The 18,657-nt window shown below is 41.2% G+C and overlaps 1 protein-coding gene across 1 annotated transcript; it reads right to left on the reverse strand.

Moving 5' to 3' along the window:
- Window positions 1–568: 568 nt before the first annotated feature.
- LOC104436563 (receptor-like protein 52) lies at window positions 569–2,764 on the reverse strand. Its single transcript, XM_010049373.3, has one exon. The coding sequence runs from the start codon at window positions 2,762–2,764 to the stop codon at window positions 569–571; it is 2,196 nt and encodes a 731-aa protein (XP_010047675.2).
- Window positions 2,765–18,657: the final 15,893 nt, after the last annotated feature.

Below are 18,657 nucleotides of genomic sequence, written 5' to 3' on the forward strand. Positions count from 1 at the left end.
TACTTTCTTCTTTCCGTTAGGCAATCATTGATCACATCAGGGACTCTAATTAGGTGGACAAAAGGATTCTCGATAGAAGATGCAGTGATAACAACTATCTTCACTTGTGTTTTACAGCCTGTAAAGTTCATTTTTAGGACTACATGTCCTGTGATGAACTTCTGCTATGCCAATACCCAAAATGGATGCATGCTGGCAGGTCCATCCATCTCCATTGACTTATGCATGGGTATTTATACCCGAATGAAACTCATTTCAAGCTTGTTTGAAAAGTAATGATCTCTCTCGAGATGACAATTCACCCTCATTTATACTAGAAACTATTCGCTAGGACAGAACAGGAAAATCACACGAGCTAATAGCTAAAACATGCCATTCTTATCTCAGTTGAACGAGTTTGAGAACACGAGCATATGCCTCTTGAAGTCCGTTTGTGAATTGCCTAGTTGATGACAAAAAGGATACAAGTCTTCCGTCTGCGGTAGAGCGAGATATGGGAATCTCTTCTTATGGTTATTGATAATCATACGTGTCCATTGGTTCCTGCAAATATCACCCGAATAGTTGGCTAATTGGAAATCCTTTTTACCACAACGGCGTCACCAGAACGATTCTCGATAATATTGTGCACTGTCCCTGACCCGCAACTTCTGATCACATTATGCTCCTTTAATCCCGACAGAACATTCGATTCTGAAAAATTCGAACTTCGGAATGGAGTCTGCTTCGGAGTTGAATCAAACCCATCTCTCTTCTTTTGGAAAGCTCTGATTGTGAATATCGCCACCATCAAAACGAGTATTGCCACAGCGACGGCCAAGAGCACAATCAAGGCAAGTCTGGTCGGTGAGCTTTTGCTCCATCTACGGGATTGAGAATTGCAGACATTGAGCCTCATGAATGAATTGGCTGCACAGAGGCCCAGGTTGTCCAGGAAACTGGCACTGTACACAGCGTTCTCTAACTCATTTGGGATTCGTCCACTGAGGCGATTGGAGGATAAATTGAGACGGTTCAGATTCAGCTGGCCGATTTCAGGAGGAATCAAGCCGGACAGTTGGTTTTCGGACAGGTCCAACTGCGTGAGTACTGGTAGAAGACCGATTTTGCTAGGAATCGGTCCTGACAATTGATTGTGACTAAGATTCAGAGTGCTCAAGGAGTTCCACGAAACAATAGCTGTAGGAAGGTTTCCAGAGAGCTCATTCTGACCGAGCAAAAGCCTCGTCAGCTTAGGAAGCTCGGTCAATTCAGTCGGAACCGTGCCACTGAGGAGGTTATTAGTGGCATCAAACACCACCAAGTTCCTCCACGAAGACACCATGCTCGGAATCTTCCCGAAGAATTTGTTGTTGCTCATTTCGATCCGAGTGAGGTTTGGGGACAGCTCCTCAGGAAGCTCGCCAGTTAATCCATTACCACTCAAGATCAAAACCGTCAAGTTCCGGGACATCCAGAGTCCTCCAGGCACATTGCCGGTGAATCCATTGTTGTTCAACATCACGATGGACAAAGTACTGCAATTTCCAAGTGACTCGGGCAACTCCCCGCTGAGATTGTTGTCCATGACAGCCAACCCGAACATCGTGCTGCCATGGCACAGTTGTTCAGGCAACGCGCTAGTCAAGCTGTTGAAGGCCACTTCGAATCTTCTGAGTGGGGAAAACTTGCCGAAGTCCGGGGGGATCATGCCTGATAGATTGTTGTTGGAAAGCCTGACATCAGACAAAGCGGGAAGACGCCCAATGCCTTCCGGGATTCCACCAGATAATTGATTGAACTGCAAACTCAAGATGGATAGATTCTCGAGCTTCCCAAAATCTTCAGGTATGTTCCCTGTCAAGTTATTAAAAGACAGATCAATCACGCTCAGGTTCGCGGCGCTCACTGACTGAGGGATCAACCCGGACACGTTGGTTGTGTACACGTACAACTTGCTCAAGTTCCTCAGAGTAAAAATGCTGCCCGGGATCTCTCCCGTCAGCAGATTCCTCCCCAAATCCAAGTGCTCAAGAGCCTCCATATTCCCAATAGTCTCTGGGATTCCCCCAATCAGGTTTGTTTGTGCCATCGAGAAGAACCGTAGCTTCTTCAGGGCAGTGAAGTTCTGCGGTAGCTGCGATGGCACAAACTTGTCGTTGTACTCGAGCCTCAGTTCTTCGAGATCAGACAGGCCAAAAATCTCTTCAGGGTAAGTGCCATCGTACTCGGACTGGTAAAGGTGAAGGATCCTCAGCCTCCGCAGCCTTGAAATCGATGCTGGGACATCGAATGAGAAGCTGTTGGCGGCAAGAATCAGGACCTGAAGATTGGCCATCCGGTCGATGTCGGATGGAATAGGACCTTCGAAGTAATTCTGGGACAGGTCGAGGTACACGAGCTTGGAACAGTTGTAGAGAACAGTGGGAAACCCTCCAGGAATGTTGTTGTAGGAGATGTCGAGCTTGGTTAGATTCTTGAGGTCGCAGATGAATGGGGGGATCGAATAATTTATGTTCAGGTTGACAAGATTGAGCTCAGTTATCGAGCCTTCTTGGCATGTGATCTCAGGCCATGTGCAGTGGGAGGATGAATTGGAGGTGACCCAGTGGTTGAGGGAAGATGGGTCTTGCCAGGATTGCCTCAGCTTCAACAGGACTTTCTGTTCTTGATCTTGGATTTGAGACTCTGCAACAATGGAGAGGAAGCACAGGAAGACGAGACAGGGGATGTACGAGAGGAAGAAGATGTAAATATGAGGAGGTGATGGGGTCGGTCTCGGCATAATTGGAGGTCGTTCAGAGTCTTTTCTGGTTAGGGAGACTCTCCGGTGTTGAAGTTAGAGATGTATCAGCTCAACATGAAGCAAGACGTGTTGGTTTGCTCTCGCTTATTGCTGGGCAGAGCCCCCAAGGTTTTTAACCTCGTTTCAAAGCGCCAAAATTTGGTGGGTCCTATTTACCAAAAAAAAAAAAAAAAAAGAGAAATGGTGGGGTCCTCATGTAATATTTGGCTTGTTTACACTTGTAAAAAAACTTATACTACGAAAAGATCTCAAACAGGTACATTAATGATAAATTTATTACAAATTAATTTTTTTTTTATCACCAAAAACCTAGAAATTAGTACGCGTGTGATATATTTACCTTATGTTAACTTCCATCAAATATTATTGTTAAATTTCTGATTTAGATGCGACATCAGGTCTGGTAGATCAATTAACGAGTTAATACAATGAAAAATCCTAAACCAGTACATCGATAACAAATTTACCCAGATTTATACACCTTTAACAAATTTATATCAAATTAATTATTGAGTCACTAAAAATCCCAAATTAGTAAACGTGACACAATTATTCTCTGTTTATATTACTGTTAAATTGCCGACTTAGATTGTCATGCCCCAAGCTTCAAGCATGTCAACATCCTCGATGGTCAATAGAATTGCAACGTTCTTAGGACGTATCACCGACCCATTCATTTTATGCACATGCAAAAGCGAACTAATAAACCCCAGACAACAAACAATCACACGGGATAGAAAAGCAAGTCAACCAATTAACACAAACCACACTTTATAAACACATCTGGTTTATATACAAAAGATCTAGACCATGCAAGTATATATACATAAGTCTAGATCAAAAAGAGTTACTGAGCCATCTAAACTCCGGACTCTCCAGTCTCGAGCTCCGGGTCCTCCACAACACCATCGGGGTGTCGATATCCATAGGATGCCCTCTTTTCCACTCCCTGGTCCAGATGGTAGGCCCGTCAAAACCCTGCAGGGGACCCTCCCGAGCCCCATTGAGATAGTTGACAGAACCCCATTGAGATAGTTGACGAACCACACTCAGAAGTGATGGGGTACCCAATGAGGTAAGCCTTCATCAACCTAAATAGTTGACTTAACTAACTCACAGGTTGGATTGGTCCCGGGAATTGGGTAATAGGAATCCTTAAAATCTACCTCCTAAGGAACTCCAACACGAACGTATCGCACCTCTATCTAAGAACTTGTAAAATTTAACCACAACAGGGTAAGACAAAGTCTCAACGAGTCCACACCCTAAACCCCAATTAGGAGGAGAATTCATCTAGAGGCAGCCTAGAAACACATCATATAAGACTTACCTCACCTCAGAACCTCCATGTACATTAGTACAACTCATATAACATATGCATACAGTCAATGCACCCAATAATTAGAACACTTCACTTTCATATATCAATCAATCACAGGGGTCCCGATTATAATGCCAAATCATTATGACACGTCACATTCCATGCCACACAATTTCGTCTCATAATCAAGCGCGGCTATTTCAATCACTCAAGCGTGTTCCAATTAATTACGACCTAACGGCCACGGCCAACTCAACAGTCGGTAGTCATCCGGCATAACTGGGCATCGTCTCACTCCATCGAGCACGGCAACATCTAGAACTCCCGCCTAGATAGCATCCCAAAAAGGGACAGCAGTCCGACCTCCACCGCGACTAGCTTCCGAACTCCCGCCGGGCATCCGATAAAATCGAGCATTGTCCTCAGACTCTCATTGGGTGACAATTTCTGATAGTAACCACACGCACATTCGCACTTGGCCAAGAATATCGTGCTTTGCACTCAAATACTTCCATTTCAAATAAAGGATTTGGCCAATTTTCTTCATATTAAAAACACCCGGTAAAATAATTGTGCTTTGTCACACAGTCAAATTGAACCATAAAATGTGATATACTCTATTTTCAAAATTCCATGATTTTATATAGTACATAAAATTTTTGGCATCAAAACCCAACATCCGATATTTTTCTAATTAAATACCAAAATTCATATTTTTAAAATAATAAATAAATAAAATCATCATCGAGCACTCAATTGCATAAATTGGTAATCGATTTCACAAACCAATACAATCATGACAATCGACATAAAATTCTAACAATCAGCTATCCCAAGATAATGTACGCTAATTAATAATTAATTAAATAAATTACAAAATTATTTAATTAAACCCTTAATTAATATGCATAAACTAATCTAACCACCTAATTGGACTAATTAACTAATCTAACTAGCATAAGCACATTACACTAATTAGGCTAATCAACCACCTAATTAATCTAACTAACTAACTAAATAACTAATTACATTAACTAACTAACCTTAATCCTAATTAGGCCTAAATAATCCACCCTTAAGTGCAATTAGCCTCCTAATTAGAGTTTAGGATGTTAACTCACCTATTTAGTGAGCTAACAGGTTCACGGCAGCGATGGCACGACGGCAATCAAGACCTAGGCCTACGGCAACACCAAAGAAGGCCCTAAAGGGCTGAAAGGACCTAGCAAGCTCACAACTTGAGCTAACTTTTGGTTTTGCGGGGCTGAACCGAAGGGTTAGTCGAGGGGCTTGACACGAGGAGGGATGATGGCTAATGGCTAGAGGCAAAGTCAGATGGTTCTGGCAGGGCTAGCAACCAGCCTAGACGCGGTTGGCATGAGCAGTAGTGGCTAAGGCGGTCGGTGAAGGAGCTGGTCAACGGGGCTGACAACTCGGGCAAACTGGGCTCATGGGAGCTGACTGGCTCGCGGGCGGTTGAGTGAGACAATGGGTAGCTCGGACGTGTAGTGTGAGGGTTGGCGGTGCTACTGGCTGGTTCAGTAAGGGCTGGAGGTGGTGGTTTAACAGCAATTGAGGAAAAGGAAGTGAGGAAGAAGAAGTTGCAGTCTTCTTCTGCCGGTTGGTCGCACACAAGGGGAAGAGGGGGAACCAAGGGGGAACAAGAGCCTTGGAAGTCAAGCCTAAATATCTAAACACTCAAGTACAAGCCCCAAAAGTATTCAACCTTATCCAGCAGCCAATTTTCCCTCCCAAACTTCTCAAACAAGCCAAATTATAGGCCAAATAGCAGTAGCCCCACAGACCTACGAATTTGGTGGATTTCTTCTTCAATTTCCCACCAAACAACTTCAATTTAATGGTCCAACATACCATGGCAGCAGCCTAAACAAATTTTCCTTCAATCCCTCACAAGCCAACTCACTTTGGTTGTCGATTGAAAATCCACACCAAAGTGCCCATCCGAATTTCTTGAATTTAATTTGCTCAATTCCTTTTTTCCGCCGAAATTCCAAGCTCACCAAAAATTATTCAAAGAATGAGACGATGTCCTAAAAATAAATCATGACACGCTCAAACTTTCGATTCCCGAAACCGAGTTCAATTTTGTGGTTAATTTTAATCAAATGCAATTTTAGCTTAACCTAACCTACCGGGTAGCTTTTAGAATTTTTTTCACATTTAACCCGTGGTCAATAATTCTTGGTCCATGTTTGTGCATCTTTGACTCATCGTGACTTTCGATTGTCGTAAAAATCTCAATGTTTCAATTACAAGTACCGGGTACAGAATCGACAAAGAAATCGGGTCGTGCCGTTCAACGCGAATTTTGCAATCAAGTAAAATCACCCATAATTTAATTACATGTTTATGTTGAATCGACCTATCTTCAATCTCTAATCGATTATAACGATGCCGTATTGACCCTTGCTGATTAGCACGGTCGAGCGCCGATTTACGGTCGAATTCTCAAATTGGTCGCGTTTGTATCCCTTAACGGCTTCACCTGGTAGATTAGTTATCTCGTGAATAATCAATTCAGAGAAAATGACCATAGGCGCATCGATGAAAAGCCCATTTCATTTAGTTGAGATAGGGTCAAATTTTCGGGATGTCACTTAGATGCCACTTTGAGTCCATGTGGATCAATTAACGAGTTAATACCACAAAAAATCCCAAACCGATATGCCTTTAACAAATTCACCCCAAGATAATTTTTGGATAGCCAAAAATCTCAAATTAGTACATGCATGACACATTTATCTTCCGTTAGCTTCCATCAAATTTTATCATTAAATTTAGCGAGACTTGTAGATTGTCTTCTTCTTCATTGTCGTCTTTGTCTAAGGTCGTAACACTAAAGCAAGCACTCTTTAGTGGCACTTTTAGTAACTCTTAACATTATGTTGCATGTGGTATTGTCAGTTTCTTTTGTTAGACGTCCCTCCTTCAATGGTTGGTTGCTTTGGATGCTTCCCTGGCCTACCTTTGAATTGGTGCATGAAACCTTTTAAAATTTATGGAGTCAAGGGTGTGACATCTTGATTTTTGACCTTGTCCCGATTTTAAGAATTGGGCTTTTCATCGACATGCCTATGGTCCTTTTTCTCTAAGTTTGCCACTCACGAGATAACTAATCTATCTGGTGAAGCTGTTAAGGAATATAAACGTGACAGACTTGAAAATTCGATCAAAAATCGATTACTCGATCGTGGGAATCTGCAAGGGTCAATACGGCACCGTTAAAATTGATTAGAGATCGGAGATAGGTTGATTCGACAAGGGCATGTAATTAAGTTGTGGGTGATTCCACCCGATTGTAAAATTCATGTTGAACGGCACTAAACCGATTTTTCTGTCATACAATGTGCCCGTAATTGAAACATTGAGATTTTTACAACAACCGAGAGTCGCCAATAAGTTGAAGATGCACAATGTGGATCGAAAATAATCAATCACGGGTCAAATATGCTAAAAATTCCTAAAAACTACACAGTAGGTTAGATCATGCTAAAATTGCATCCGGTTGAAATTAACCACGAAATTGAATCTGATTTCAGGAATCGAAAGTTCTGGCATGTCACAATTTATTTTAGGAATGTCGACTCATCATTTGAAGAATTTTTTATGAGCTCGGATTTTCGGTGAAAAATCAAAATTGAGCGATTTTAAACTGAAAAATTCAGAGGGCCATTTTTGTGTGCATTTTTTGCCTTCAAATTTGATCAATTGATAAGGAAAATTGTGGATTTGGTGTGGACACCTTAGCTAGCATTTTTGGGGACCAAATTGGATTGAATTGGAGAGATTTTGTGTGAAATTGAAGAGGGAATTGGTGAAATTCATAGGGCCATGGGGGTTGCAACATTTGGACCTCAAGTGTGGCTTGTTGGAGAAGATTGAGTGGGAAAATGGCTATTGGATAGAGCTGAAGACTTTAGGGGCTCTACACAAGTGTTTGGGATATTTGTGGTTGACTTTTATAGCCCCTTGTCCCCTAAACCAGCAACGGCTCCTTTCCTCTTCAGCTTCTTCTTCTTCTTCTTCTTCTTCTTCTTCTTCTTCTTCACTCCCTCACTCTCCATTTCCGAGCAACAAACCAGCCAAGCCTCTCGAACCTAAGCCTCCAGCCCATCGATAGCCTTTCACCGCCGTCCAAGCTGCGTCCGAGCTCCCTCGTGCCCGAGCCTGCCGTCCTCGCGAGCTCGTCTTTGAGCTACTTGTGTCCATGCTCCTTGTGTCTGCTCAACGTCAGCCCCTAGCCACTCGTCGCCATCAACTTGGTCACCTATAGCCCTCCCCGAGCCACCGTCACTGCTACCTCCAGCCCCCTTGCCCATCCCCGTGCCAGCCAACCCCCTTTCGATTGAGCCCAACCTCTAACAATCTTCGATCTAGCCCAAAACAAAAGCCATCTTAGCTTTGGGCTGAGAGCTTTGTGGGCTTTTTCGAGCCCTTTCTGAACCTCCTTGGGTGTCGCCGTAGGCCCGAGTCTTGCTCGCCTTCGCGTCGCCGTCGCCATGAACTCATCAACTCGTTAAACCGATGAGTTTACCTCCTAATCTCCAATTAGGTTGCTAATTACTCTTAGAGATGGATTAAATTCGGCTAAGTGATATTAGTGTAATTAGTTAGCTTGTTTAGTTAATTAGATTAGTTAGATAGGTCAATTAGGTGGTTAGTCAATGTAATTAGTTAGTTTAGTAGGTTCTTATGTAGCTAGATTGGTTAGAGTAATTTAATTAGTTCAATTAGGTGGTTAGATTAGCCTTGGTAGATGAATTAGTGATTTATTTAATTATTTTGCATTTTATTTAATTATTTATTTATTAGTGAAAATTATACGAGATAGTCGATTGTTAGAATTCCGTGCTTGATCGCCGTGGTGCAGTCGGTTTGTGCAATTGAGTGCTAATTTGTGCAATTTGATGCTGAGTGTTGATTTTTGAATTATTATTTCAAAAATATGAAATTTTGGTATTTAATTAGAAAAATACCAAGTGTAAGTTTTTTATGCTGAAAAGGTTTTGAGTACTATATAAAATCGTGGGATTTTTAAAAGAGAGAATATCGCGCTTTGTGGAACGATTTGACTGTGGGACCACGCCCAATTATTTTACTAGGTGTTTTTTATACGAAGAAAATAGGCCAAGTACATTATTTAAAATCAAGTCATTTAAGCGCAAAGCACGATGTCCTTAACCGAGATTGGGTGTGCGTGTGATTGCTATGAGAACCCGTCACCCAATGAAGGTCAGGTGGACGATGCTCTTATATGGAATGTCCCACGTCAACGGATGTCGAATCACAGTAGAGGCCGAACCGATGCTCCTTCGGGAATGCCATCTAGAGGTAGATGTTACCGTGCTCAATGGGGCGAGACAATGCCTGATTATGCCAAAAGACCACCGACTGTTAAGTCGACCGTGCTTGTTGGGCCATAATTAATTGGAACGCTTGAGTAAGATGACTGCACCTAATTATGAGACAAAATTGTGTAGCATAGAATGGAACGTGTCATAACGATTTGGCCTTATAATCAGGACCTCTGTGATTGACTGACATGTGAAAGTGAAGCGTTCTAATTACTGATCGCGTGTACCGTATGCATATATGCTATAAGCTGTACTAACGTGCAAGGAGGTGCTGAGACAAGCTAAATCTTATATGATGGGTGTTTAGGCTACCTCTAGGTATATTGTCTTTCTAATCGGGGTTTAAGGTGTAAACTCGCTAAGACATTGTCTCACCCCGTCATGGTTTACAATTTTTCAGGTTCTTAGATGGAGGCACGTAATGTGTGATGCGAGATCCCACATACGATGGAGTTTGAGTTTACCTACTTCCCTATTTCCAGACCACCTTGAGCCGAGAGTTGGTTGAGACCACGGTCTGGATCGAAGAGGGCCTACCTCAATTGGTATTTCATTGATTCATAGCGTGGTACATTGGCTTTCCTCAAGGCAATCAGGAGGGTCTCCTTCTAGGTTTTGATAGGCCTCCCGTTGGGACCAGGGAGTGGGAAGCAGGTCACCCGATGGATCTCGACACTCCTGATGGTGTCGTGGTGGACCCAGAGCTTATGGATGAGGAGTCTAGTGCCTAGATGGCTCAGTAGCTCTTCTTTTTGGAGTTAGGCCCTTGTTTATAAACTAGTTATGTATATAAACCTAGCTTGTTTATAAAAGTATGTTTTGTGGAAATTTGTTATCCTGCTTTTCTATCTCATGTTGTTTGTTGTCAGGAAATTATTATTTCACTTCCGCATGTGCATGAATTGTTTGGGTTGGTGATGCATCCTGGGAATGTCACAATTTTATCGACCACCGAGAGATATGCGCATGCTCAAGATTCGAGGCGTGACAAGGGGTATCTATTAAGTCCATTTGTCCTGAGTGATCGCGTAATCATTTTTCATTCATTTCTGTTGTGACTATTATTTGCGCTCAAGCAAGAAAGGAAAACCTTTGTTCTTTAGTTTTCACGAAAAAGAAGTCTTCGCTGTTGACATTAGCGCATGGCGCTCGGCGTTGTTGCAACCCACTACCGTTTCGTACGTTCCATGTATCGGCAAGACAGCAACCGAAATGAATGTGATTGACTCCTGTTGGTCGTGGTGCTTGTGTAATGTCCGAGTCAAATGGCCAAGCTTTGAATTTTGGCCATGCGCTCCTATTCTCCAGTGGAACGGCTTTTGATTTGTTTCCAAATGTTCACCTTCTGGATGATGAGCAATTTGGTCTTTTGGTGGCGCACTTGCATGCGCAAACTTTCCACAGAGTTGACCCGACAACGACAGGTCGAGCCTTCTAGATGGGTAAGAAAGACAAAACTTGGCTTACATGGACTCCCCACATGATTGAACTAAAACACAATCCTCACTGCGAGTTACAGCACATCCCGAGTTGTGTAATCGATGGTCCTAATGAGCCCGATGCATGGAAGGATTCCATCTCGGACCATATCAGACGCCTGGCTTCTATGTTTTTGGAAACTTACGTGTTCAATAGTAGAAGTAATCAGTGCAAAGTTGCCGGCACTACTAGGAATCTGCCATTGTGTACTACACAAGTTACTATCATCGAAATGTTTAGACATGCTTAGCTAAAGATGTGAATGTATTACCCATGTCACCATGACATGCTTAAATTCATTTCGAGACGTTCTTATACGACAGATAATGAGTGTCCAGTGGACATTCAAGCGGAAAACCCAGCAAAGATCAAAGAAAGTATCACCCACTTGTACGCAATACCAATAAATTCGCTCGGCATCCAAGCATCTGTAATGGAGCCTCAACAATCACGCTCTTTTACTAGTCAAGATAGAATCTACTGTCCAATCGGAGTAAAGTCGAAGAGAACAGGAGAATTAGACCACCCAATTCGTACACGGCAGCCACAATTTCATTGCTAAAGCTGGGTTGATCACGGGGAGAGAGAGAGAGAGAGAGAGAGAGAGAGAGAGAGAGAGGATATCATCATAGACTATGGACATTATTATAACAGATCTCAAAAACAAACAGAAAAATGCCGACGGCATGCTTCAAGCGCCTGTGAACACGCAAAACGGAGGGACCCTTGTTTCCTACTCCTAATGTTTCTGCAGCAAACCAATTTTGACAAACCAAAAAGACATATCAAAAGACATCAAGTACTTCATGCACATGAATAAAAGCATTTGCTTTGGAAGTCTACAGATGCTATCCACTTGTCTCTTGTATCAACTTTCCCATTTCTGATTATTGCTTAATAGTGGATGCACTATCTGCTCTGCATAGTCAATCAGCTTTCTAGACCATATTTACATAAACATTAAGCTTTTCATCAAAGAATTTGGGCACAGCATCTTTTGCTTAAAAATATGAGCAGCTCAGATCTCTCTCTCTCTCTCTCTCACAAAAATCTGTAAAGGGACTTGGACAAGCCCAAAAGAAAGGCAAGACAACATACTAAAAGATTTCCCTAATGTAGTGGTGTGCATGATTCGAAGATAGAATCGGAAATCTAAGAACTAGTCCAGTACTAAATTCTAGAATATGTAGAATATGCAGCATCTTTTGCTTAAAAATATGAGCAGCTCATATCTCTCTCTCTCTCTCTCTCTCTCTCTCTCTCTCTCTCTCTCTCTCTCTCGCCCGCCAATCTGTAAAGCGACTTGGACAAGCCCAAAAGAAAGGCAAGACAACATACTAAAAGAATTCCCTAAAGTAGGGTAGCGTGGTTCCAAGAAAAAATCGGAAATCTAAGAACTGGTCCAAGTATCAAATTCTAGAATATGTAAGATAAGTTTCAAGTTCTAAAAATTGGGGAACCTATTCTGACAGGTAAGTTGTTCAAACGAGAATCTAAAACCTAGAACCTAGAATAAGTTTTTCTATTTTTCTTGTTCTATGTCTCCACGCAATGCTGTGACATTCCATTGTGTCCAATGATGAGTATGTAAACTGAAAACAATAGTCTAAGCTTCCATTCCTGATGATACTCATAACCGAAACTTTTACTTTGTTAATATTTCATAATCTTCATATGTCAAATATGAGTTATGATTAGTGGATTGAAGCAAATGGTGGTCATTTTCATTAATATAATTCAACTAAGAGTACATGTGAAACCTAAATAACTGTTGGAACTTGTGACCGGGTAGGTTCCAGGTTCCTCAGTATGCATGATAGGTTATAACTTCCAAATATTAGAAAACTTGTTATGAATGGTAGGTTTCAATTTCAAGGTTGAACAACGAGAGTGGGGCAGACAATATTAGAATATTCTGAACATTAGAGAGTGAGAATCATTTCAGTATTACAATCTTTTCATAATCATACTTGGAGATCATCAAGACCGTTCCCAATAATAGGCCTCATTAGATGCTCATATATCAGGGTTTTGATTTTACTTGCAGTTAGTTGCAAGCATATATGATTTCTTGCCACACAATCATGTTCACGATTGTGAGATCATATTAGTATCTGCTTATCCTTTATCAGATTACATGTTATGCTTGAGAACCATTGAGACAAACTTGTATAGGCTTTTGTGGACAGAGACAACACAGGGAAGCTATGGAAGAAAGGAACTAAGCTAATTCAACCATGATCACCTGATATTACTGCTCTCATGGTTTTGCTACAGTATTGGAGAGAATTGTGTTGAAGATGATTATAGATACCATTGACGGTACAAAAGTTGGCAGCTAGAAGGTAGGTAGTATCATCAAAGACATAAAACTCCAGCACACAAAGGTATCCATGATTAGATCCAATCGGGTTAGAAGGATTTCCTGATTTATTGGCCCAATGCAAAGCCGCAAATTAAATGATAAATTGGAGATATCAGTCCTGATAATTATGGTTACTCTGATGCTGTAAGTTGATTTTAATCAATGAATGAACTAACACTTCTCCAGGAATAAGAAGAAATATATACCTTAGGTGCGTTGCAAGAATGGAAAAGTCTCTCCCAGAAATGCTTTCATCTCAAATTCTGAATGTGAATACCACAATCTATTTCAGTAGCTAGCCAAACAAATCATTAACTACTTCGTTTCCTAGACAGTAAACAAAACCGCAACAATGAGTGAAAACGAAGAGTTCATCAGCAGGCCCGTAAAAGTAATACTATTTTCCTCTCCGTGTATTGCTGTACAACTCATAAATTTTTATGAATCTAGGAAGTTACCATGGTGACCATCAAATTGCAATAAAAATAGTTGAGGAAAATGTCCATGCGACAAATCATTTGACAAATACTCCACTCTGTCTCACGAATCCTGATTAACATATTAATCCCAACCTTTTCCTTAACATTCTATCACACCTTCGACAAATAGAAGCACATAATTCTCCATTCAATAGCCAACCATAGTAATCCAAATGGACAAAGACTTTTGTTGATTGAATAAAGGATAGTGCTAGTAGTCGTTGCAACCCATTAATGTTTGGTACGTTCAATAGATCGGCAAGACAGCGACCCGAGCGATTCTGATAGATTCCTGTTGGTCGTGGTGCTTTTATGTAGTGTCCGAGTCAAATGGCCAAACTTTGAATCTTGGCCATGCCCTCCAATTCTCCGATGGAACAGCTTTTGATTCGTTTTCTGACGTTCGCCTTCTGGATGATGAGCAAATTGGTCTTTTGGTGGCGCAAGTGCATGCGCAAACTTTCCACAGCCTTGACCCGAAAGCAGCAGGCCGAGCCTTCTAGATGCGTAAGGAAGATAAATATTGGTTTAAATCGAACCCCCACATGATTAACTAAACTAATCCTCATCGCAAGTTCCAGCACATCCTGAGGTCTGTGATTTATGGTCCTAATGAACCCAGCGCATGGAAGGAATCCATCTCAGACAACATCAAGCGCTTGGCTTCTATGCTTTTGGAAACTTACTAATTCAATAGTAGGAGTTATCCGCACAAAGTTGCCAGCACTACTAGGAATCTACCAACGTGTATTACACAAGTTACTATCATCGACAGGCTTTAGACATGCTTAATTAAACATATAAATGTGTCATGACGCGCTTAAATGCATTTCGAGAGGTTAATATATCATAGATAATGAGCCTCTATTGTATATGCTAGAGATATTTAGTATAATTCTGATAGTCTTCTAAATCTCTCAAGACTACGTAAATATCTCTAATTAAGAGTACATATCTTAATTAATATATTATCTTATTTAATCATTTCATGAAGTCCATAAATAGGCTGATGTAATCTTCATTATAACATATGGAAATATATAAAATTACTCTCTTTTGCATATTTTTCTTATTTATTAAACTTGGTATCAAAGCTAGCCATCCTAAAGTGCACCAAATGTGCTCGCACTCGGTACACACCCAAGTACCCATCCAGAGTTAATTTTGCTTCTTCTTCTTCTTCTTTTTCCAATAAGTTCTAATATCCTCCCATCAACATTGATTTAACATTGTTCATCTCATCCGATAGCCAACAAACTTTTGTCGCATAGTCTTTGGAGCCCTCTCATATGAGGAAACGCTTAGTCAAATCCATTTCATCATGGTTGTGTTTTGGTGCCAATCACAATGATTGCATCACCCACTATTGTAAGCCACATCACTCAATAACTATTTTCCCAAACCAGTCGCATAGGCCACTTGACACTACAATGCCAGCCATATAGGCCGCGTCGCTCAGTTACTATTTTGCAAGCCAATTGCATTGGCCGTTTGTTGTTTTCCCTCTGATTCTCGATGTTTTGCATGTTGTTTCAAGAGGCAACACCACCATTAGGCTCATCGCTCTCAGACTAGCTAAATATGAAAATTTCGCCATGAACAATTGTTGAACACCGCCTCATCCGTTGAGTCGCAACCGTTGGACACTGTTCAAATTTGTATTCAAACTCAAGTTGGCATCTTCAATGCACCTTAACTTAGAAGGGATGATAGAGATATTTGGATGATTTTATGTATCTCAAGATTATGCGAATATCACTATTTCATTATGCATATCTTGATTAATATATTATCTTATTTAGTTATTTCATGAGACCCATTATATAGGGTGATATAATCTTCATTACAACATATTGAAAAAAAAAAAACATATATATATATATATATATATATATATAATTTACTCTCTTTCATATATCTTTCTTATAGGCATGGTTTAATATTTAATGACTCTAATACTCCCCCTCACCCTTAGTCTATTCTTTTGCATAGTACTAAGTGTGGAAATTTATTGAGAAGGCAAATTTGATGCAAAAAAAAATTGAAGTCAGGATCTTGTGCTCTAATACCAAGTGAATCTAAGCAGAAAAACCAAGTAGAGATCAAAGAAAGTACCACTTGCTTGTGCGTAATACCAGTTTAATGCGCTCATCATCAAGCATGCATAATGAAGCCTCAACAGTCACGCTCTTGTTCTAGTCAAGATAGTCGGAATCTACTATCCAATCGCAATAAAGTCGCAAAGAACGGGAGAATTGGACTACCCCATTCAAACACGGCAGCCACAAGTTCATTTGCTAAAGCTGGGCTGATCGGCGCCCCGCCGGGACGGGGGTGTGACATCCTGGATTTTTCACTTCTGCTTTCAATTAAATTAATCGGGCATTTCATCGACGCGCCTATAGGGCTGTTCTTAGAGCCGATCACTCTCGAGATAACTAGATTATCGGGAAAGCCATTAAGGAATTTCAATGCAATAGACGGAGAATTTGACCAAGAATCAACTACTCAACCATGCTCATCTGCAGAGATTATTTATGCAAAGATATAAGTCGATTGGAAATTAGAAATAAGTCGGTTTGATTGAGATGTGTGGCTAAACGTAGGTGACTCCACTAAATTGGAAAATTCTCATCGACCGGCACTAAACGGATTGTCATGTCGTTTTGGTACCTTGTGTCCGTATTTGAATTCTCGATATTTTCACAACACCCGAGAGTCGTCAATGTGTCGAGTGGGTTCCTTGTGGCTTGAAGAAAATCAACCACGGGTCATTTGCACTAAAAATTTTAAAACTACCCGATAGCCTAGGTCACACTAAAAATGCGCCAAAGTGAAATTAACCGCGAATTTAAATATGATTTCAGAAATTGAAAATTTTGTCATGTCACAAATCATTCTTGAAACGTCGACTCAGCCTATGAAGATTTTTATGCAAACCGAGACTTTTTGGGAAAAAGTCGTCCTAGGGCAATTTTTCTCCAGAAAAAAGTCAAGGACTATTTTTTATCGAAATTAGGAAGCAAGTGGGATCAATTGGTGAGGAAAACTACCAATTTGATCATTGACGTGCTAATTGAATTTATGAGAGCCAAATTGGATTGAATCAAGAGAAATTTGGTATCCAATTGAGGGAGAAGTATGTGAAATTCGTAACTCCCCACCACCTAAGGCCTTTAGACCATTTCAAAGGTTCAAAGAGGGGCATTGGTGGCTGATTTGAGGCCAAGGGACCAGCTGGTGGTGGAGGAATAGTCAAGGGGACCATTGAGGAGAAAATAAGGCTTGGTGGCCCCCTTTGTCCCCTCATCTCTCCCTCTCTCCCTCGCCTACTGTCGATCGCCCCTCCTCCTTGCCATTTTCGCTTCCTTCAGCCAACAAGAACCGGCAGAGAAGCCAGCCGAAGCCCCCACACCATTGCACGCCACCGCCCGTCACTATCAACCGCCTCCGCCTCGCGCGCACGCCGTTGCTACCTTGCACCTCACTCGGCGTGCCTCTGCCCAAGCTCACCTGTCCAGACATCCCAAGAGCTGTCTCGATCAACTCAAGCCGCTGTGAGCCACCTCCAACCGCCGTCAAAGCCTGGAACCACCCATCCGAGCCACTAAAGCCTCCGCCAATCCATCGCTGCCCTTGCCCCGCCCAACCAGCCACTATTTTCTTCTTTTGCAGCCAAGAACAAAGCATAAATAAATTTCCAGCAGCCTTCGAGGCCCATTTTGAGGTCGTTCCGAACTCCGAAAGCTAGGCCCACTTTGGAGAGAAGTGAGCCCCGTCACATCCCCATCGATTTGCATCGACCGGATCGCCAAGCAAGTGAGTTTAACTCACTAATCCTCGCTTAGTAGGTTAATGATGCTTAAGGATTAATTAGATTAAGTTAAGTATGCTTAGGTTGTTAGTTAGATTAGATCAGTGAAATTTAATTATTTACGCATGTTAGGTGGATAGTTAGTGCAATTAGGGCCTAAACGAGCTCTAGTATTTATCTAGAGCAACTCGGAAATTTTTCGGGTTTGTTTTGGCGCTCAAGTAGGCATTGTGGGCCTAAGTTGGATTTATTGCTATTTAATAATTAATTTTCGTAATTATTTAATTAATTAATTAATTTCTAAAAATTAGACCAGGATAGCAGTGACCGAAATTTTATGCTGGTTATTGTGGTGCAATCTATTTATTTATTTGAGCTTTAATTTGTGCTAATTTTGCTTGATTGTGATTTTAGGATTTTATTCCTAAATTGGTTTAATTTTGGTAATTAATTGGAATATTACCAGGCGTCGGTCTACAGCGCCAAAAATTCATTTTGGGACTGCTGAAAATAGTGGGAGGTTCAAAAGTGAAAACCTTGTATTTTGGCTAAGGCCGACCGTGTACCCACACACGTGTATTTTTATCGGGTATGATAAAAATGGTGAATTGATTGTATGTTTCGGGATGGTATACTATATCAACCTACGGGTGATATGTCAGCTAAGATTGTGAGCAATATACTGATATACTATATCAACCTACAAGCTCTGATATGTCAACTTCACGAGAGCAATATACCTTATCAGCTTTACGAGAGTTATTATCAGTTTAGAGGGAGCATTATTAGTGTGCTATATGAACCCATTGGTTCGATATGTTAGCTTAGCGAGAGCAGTGCACTATTTGTTAGCTTAGCGAAAGCAATACACTATTTATTAACTTAGCGCGAGGTATACTATCTATTTATCAGCTTAGAGCAAGCAATCCCAATATGGTTGGACTTATAGATAGTATTGAATGGGCCGATCAAGAAATAGTCGTGATGACATGTAATCGACTAGGTCGATTGATCGATGATTCGATCTAAGTGTGGATTT

This window comes from Eucalyptus grandis, chromosome 3 (genome assembly GCF_016545825.1).
Source record: "Eucalyptus grandis isolate ANBG69807.140 chromosome 3, ASM1654582v1, whole genome shotgun sequence".
Taxonomy (NCBI): domain Eukaryota; kingdom Viridiplantae; phylum Streptophyta; class Magnoliopsida; order Myrtales; family Myrtaceae; genus Eucalyptus; species Eucalyptus grandis.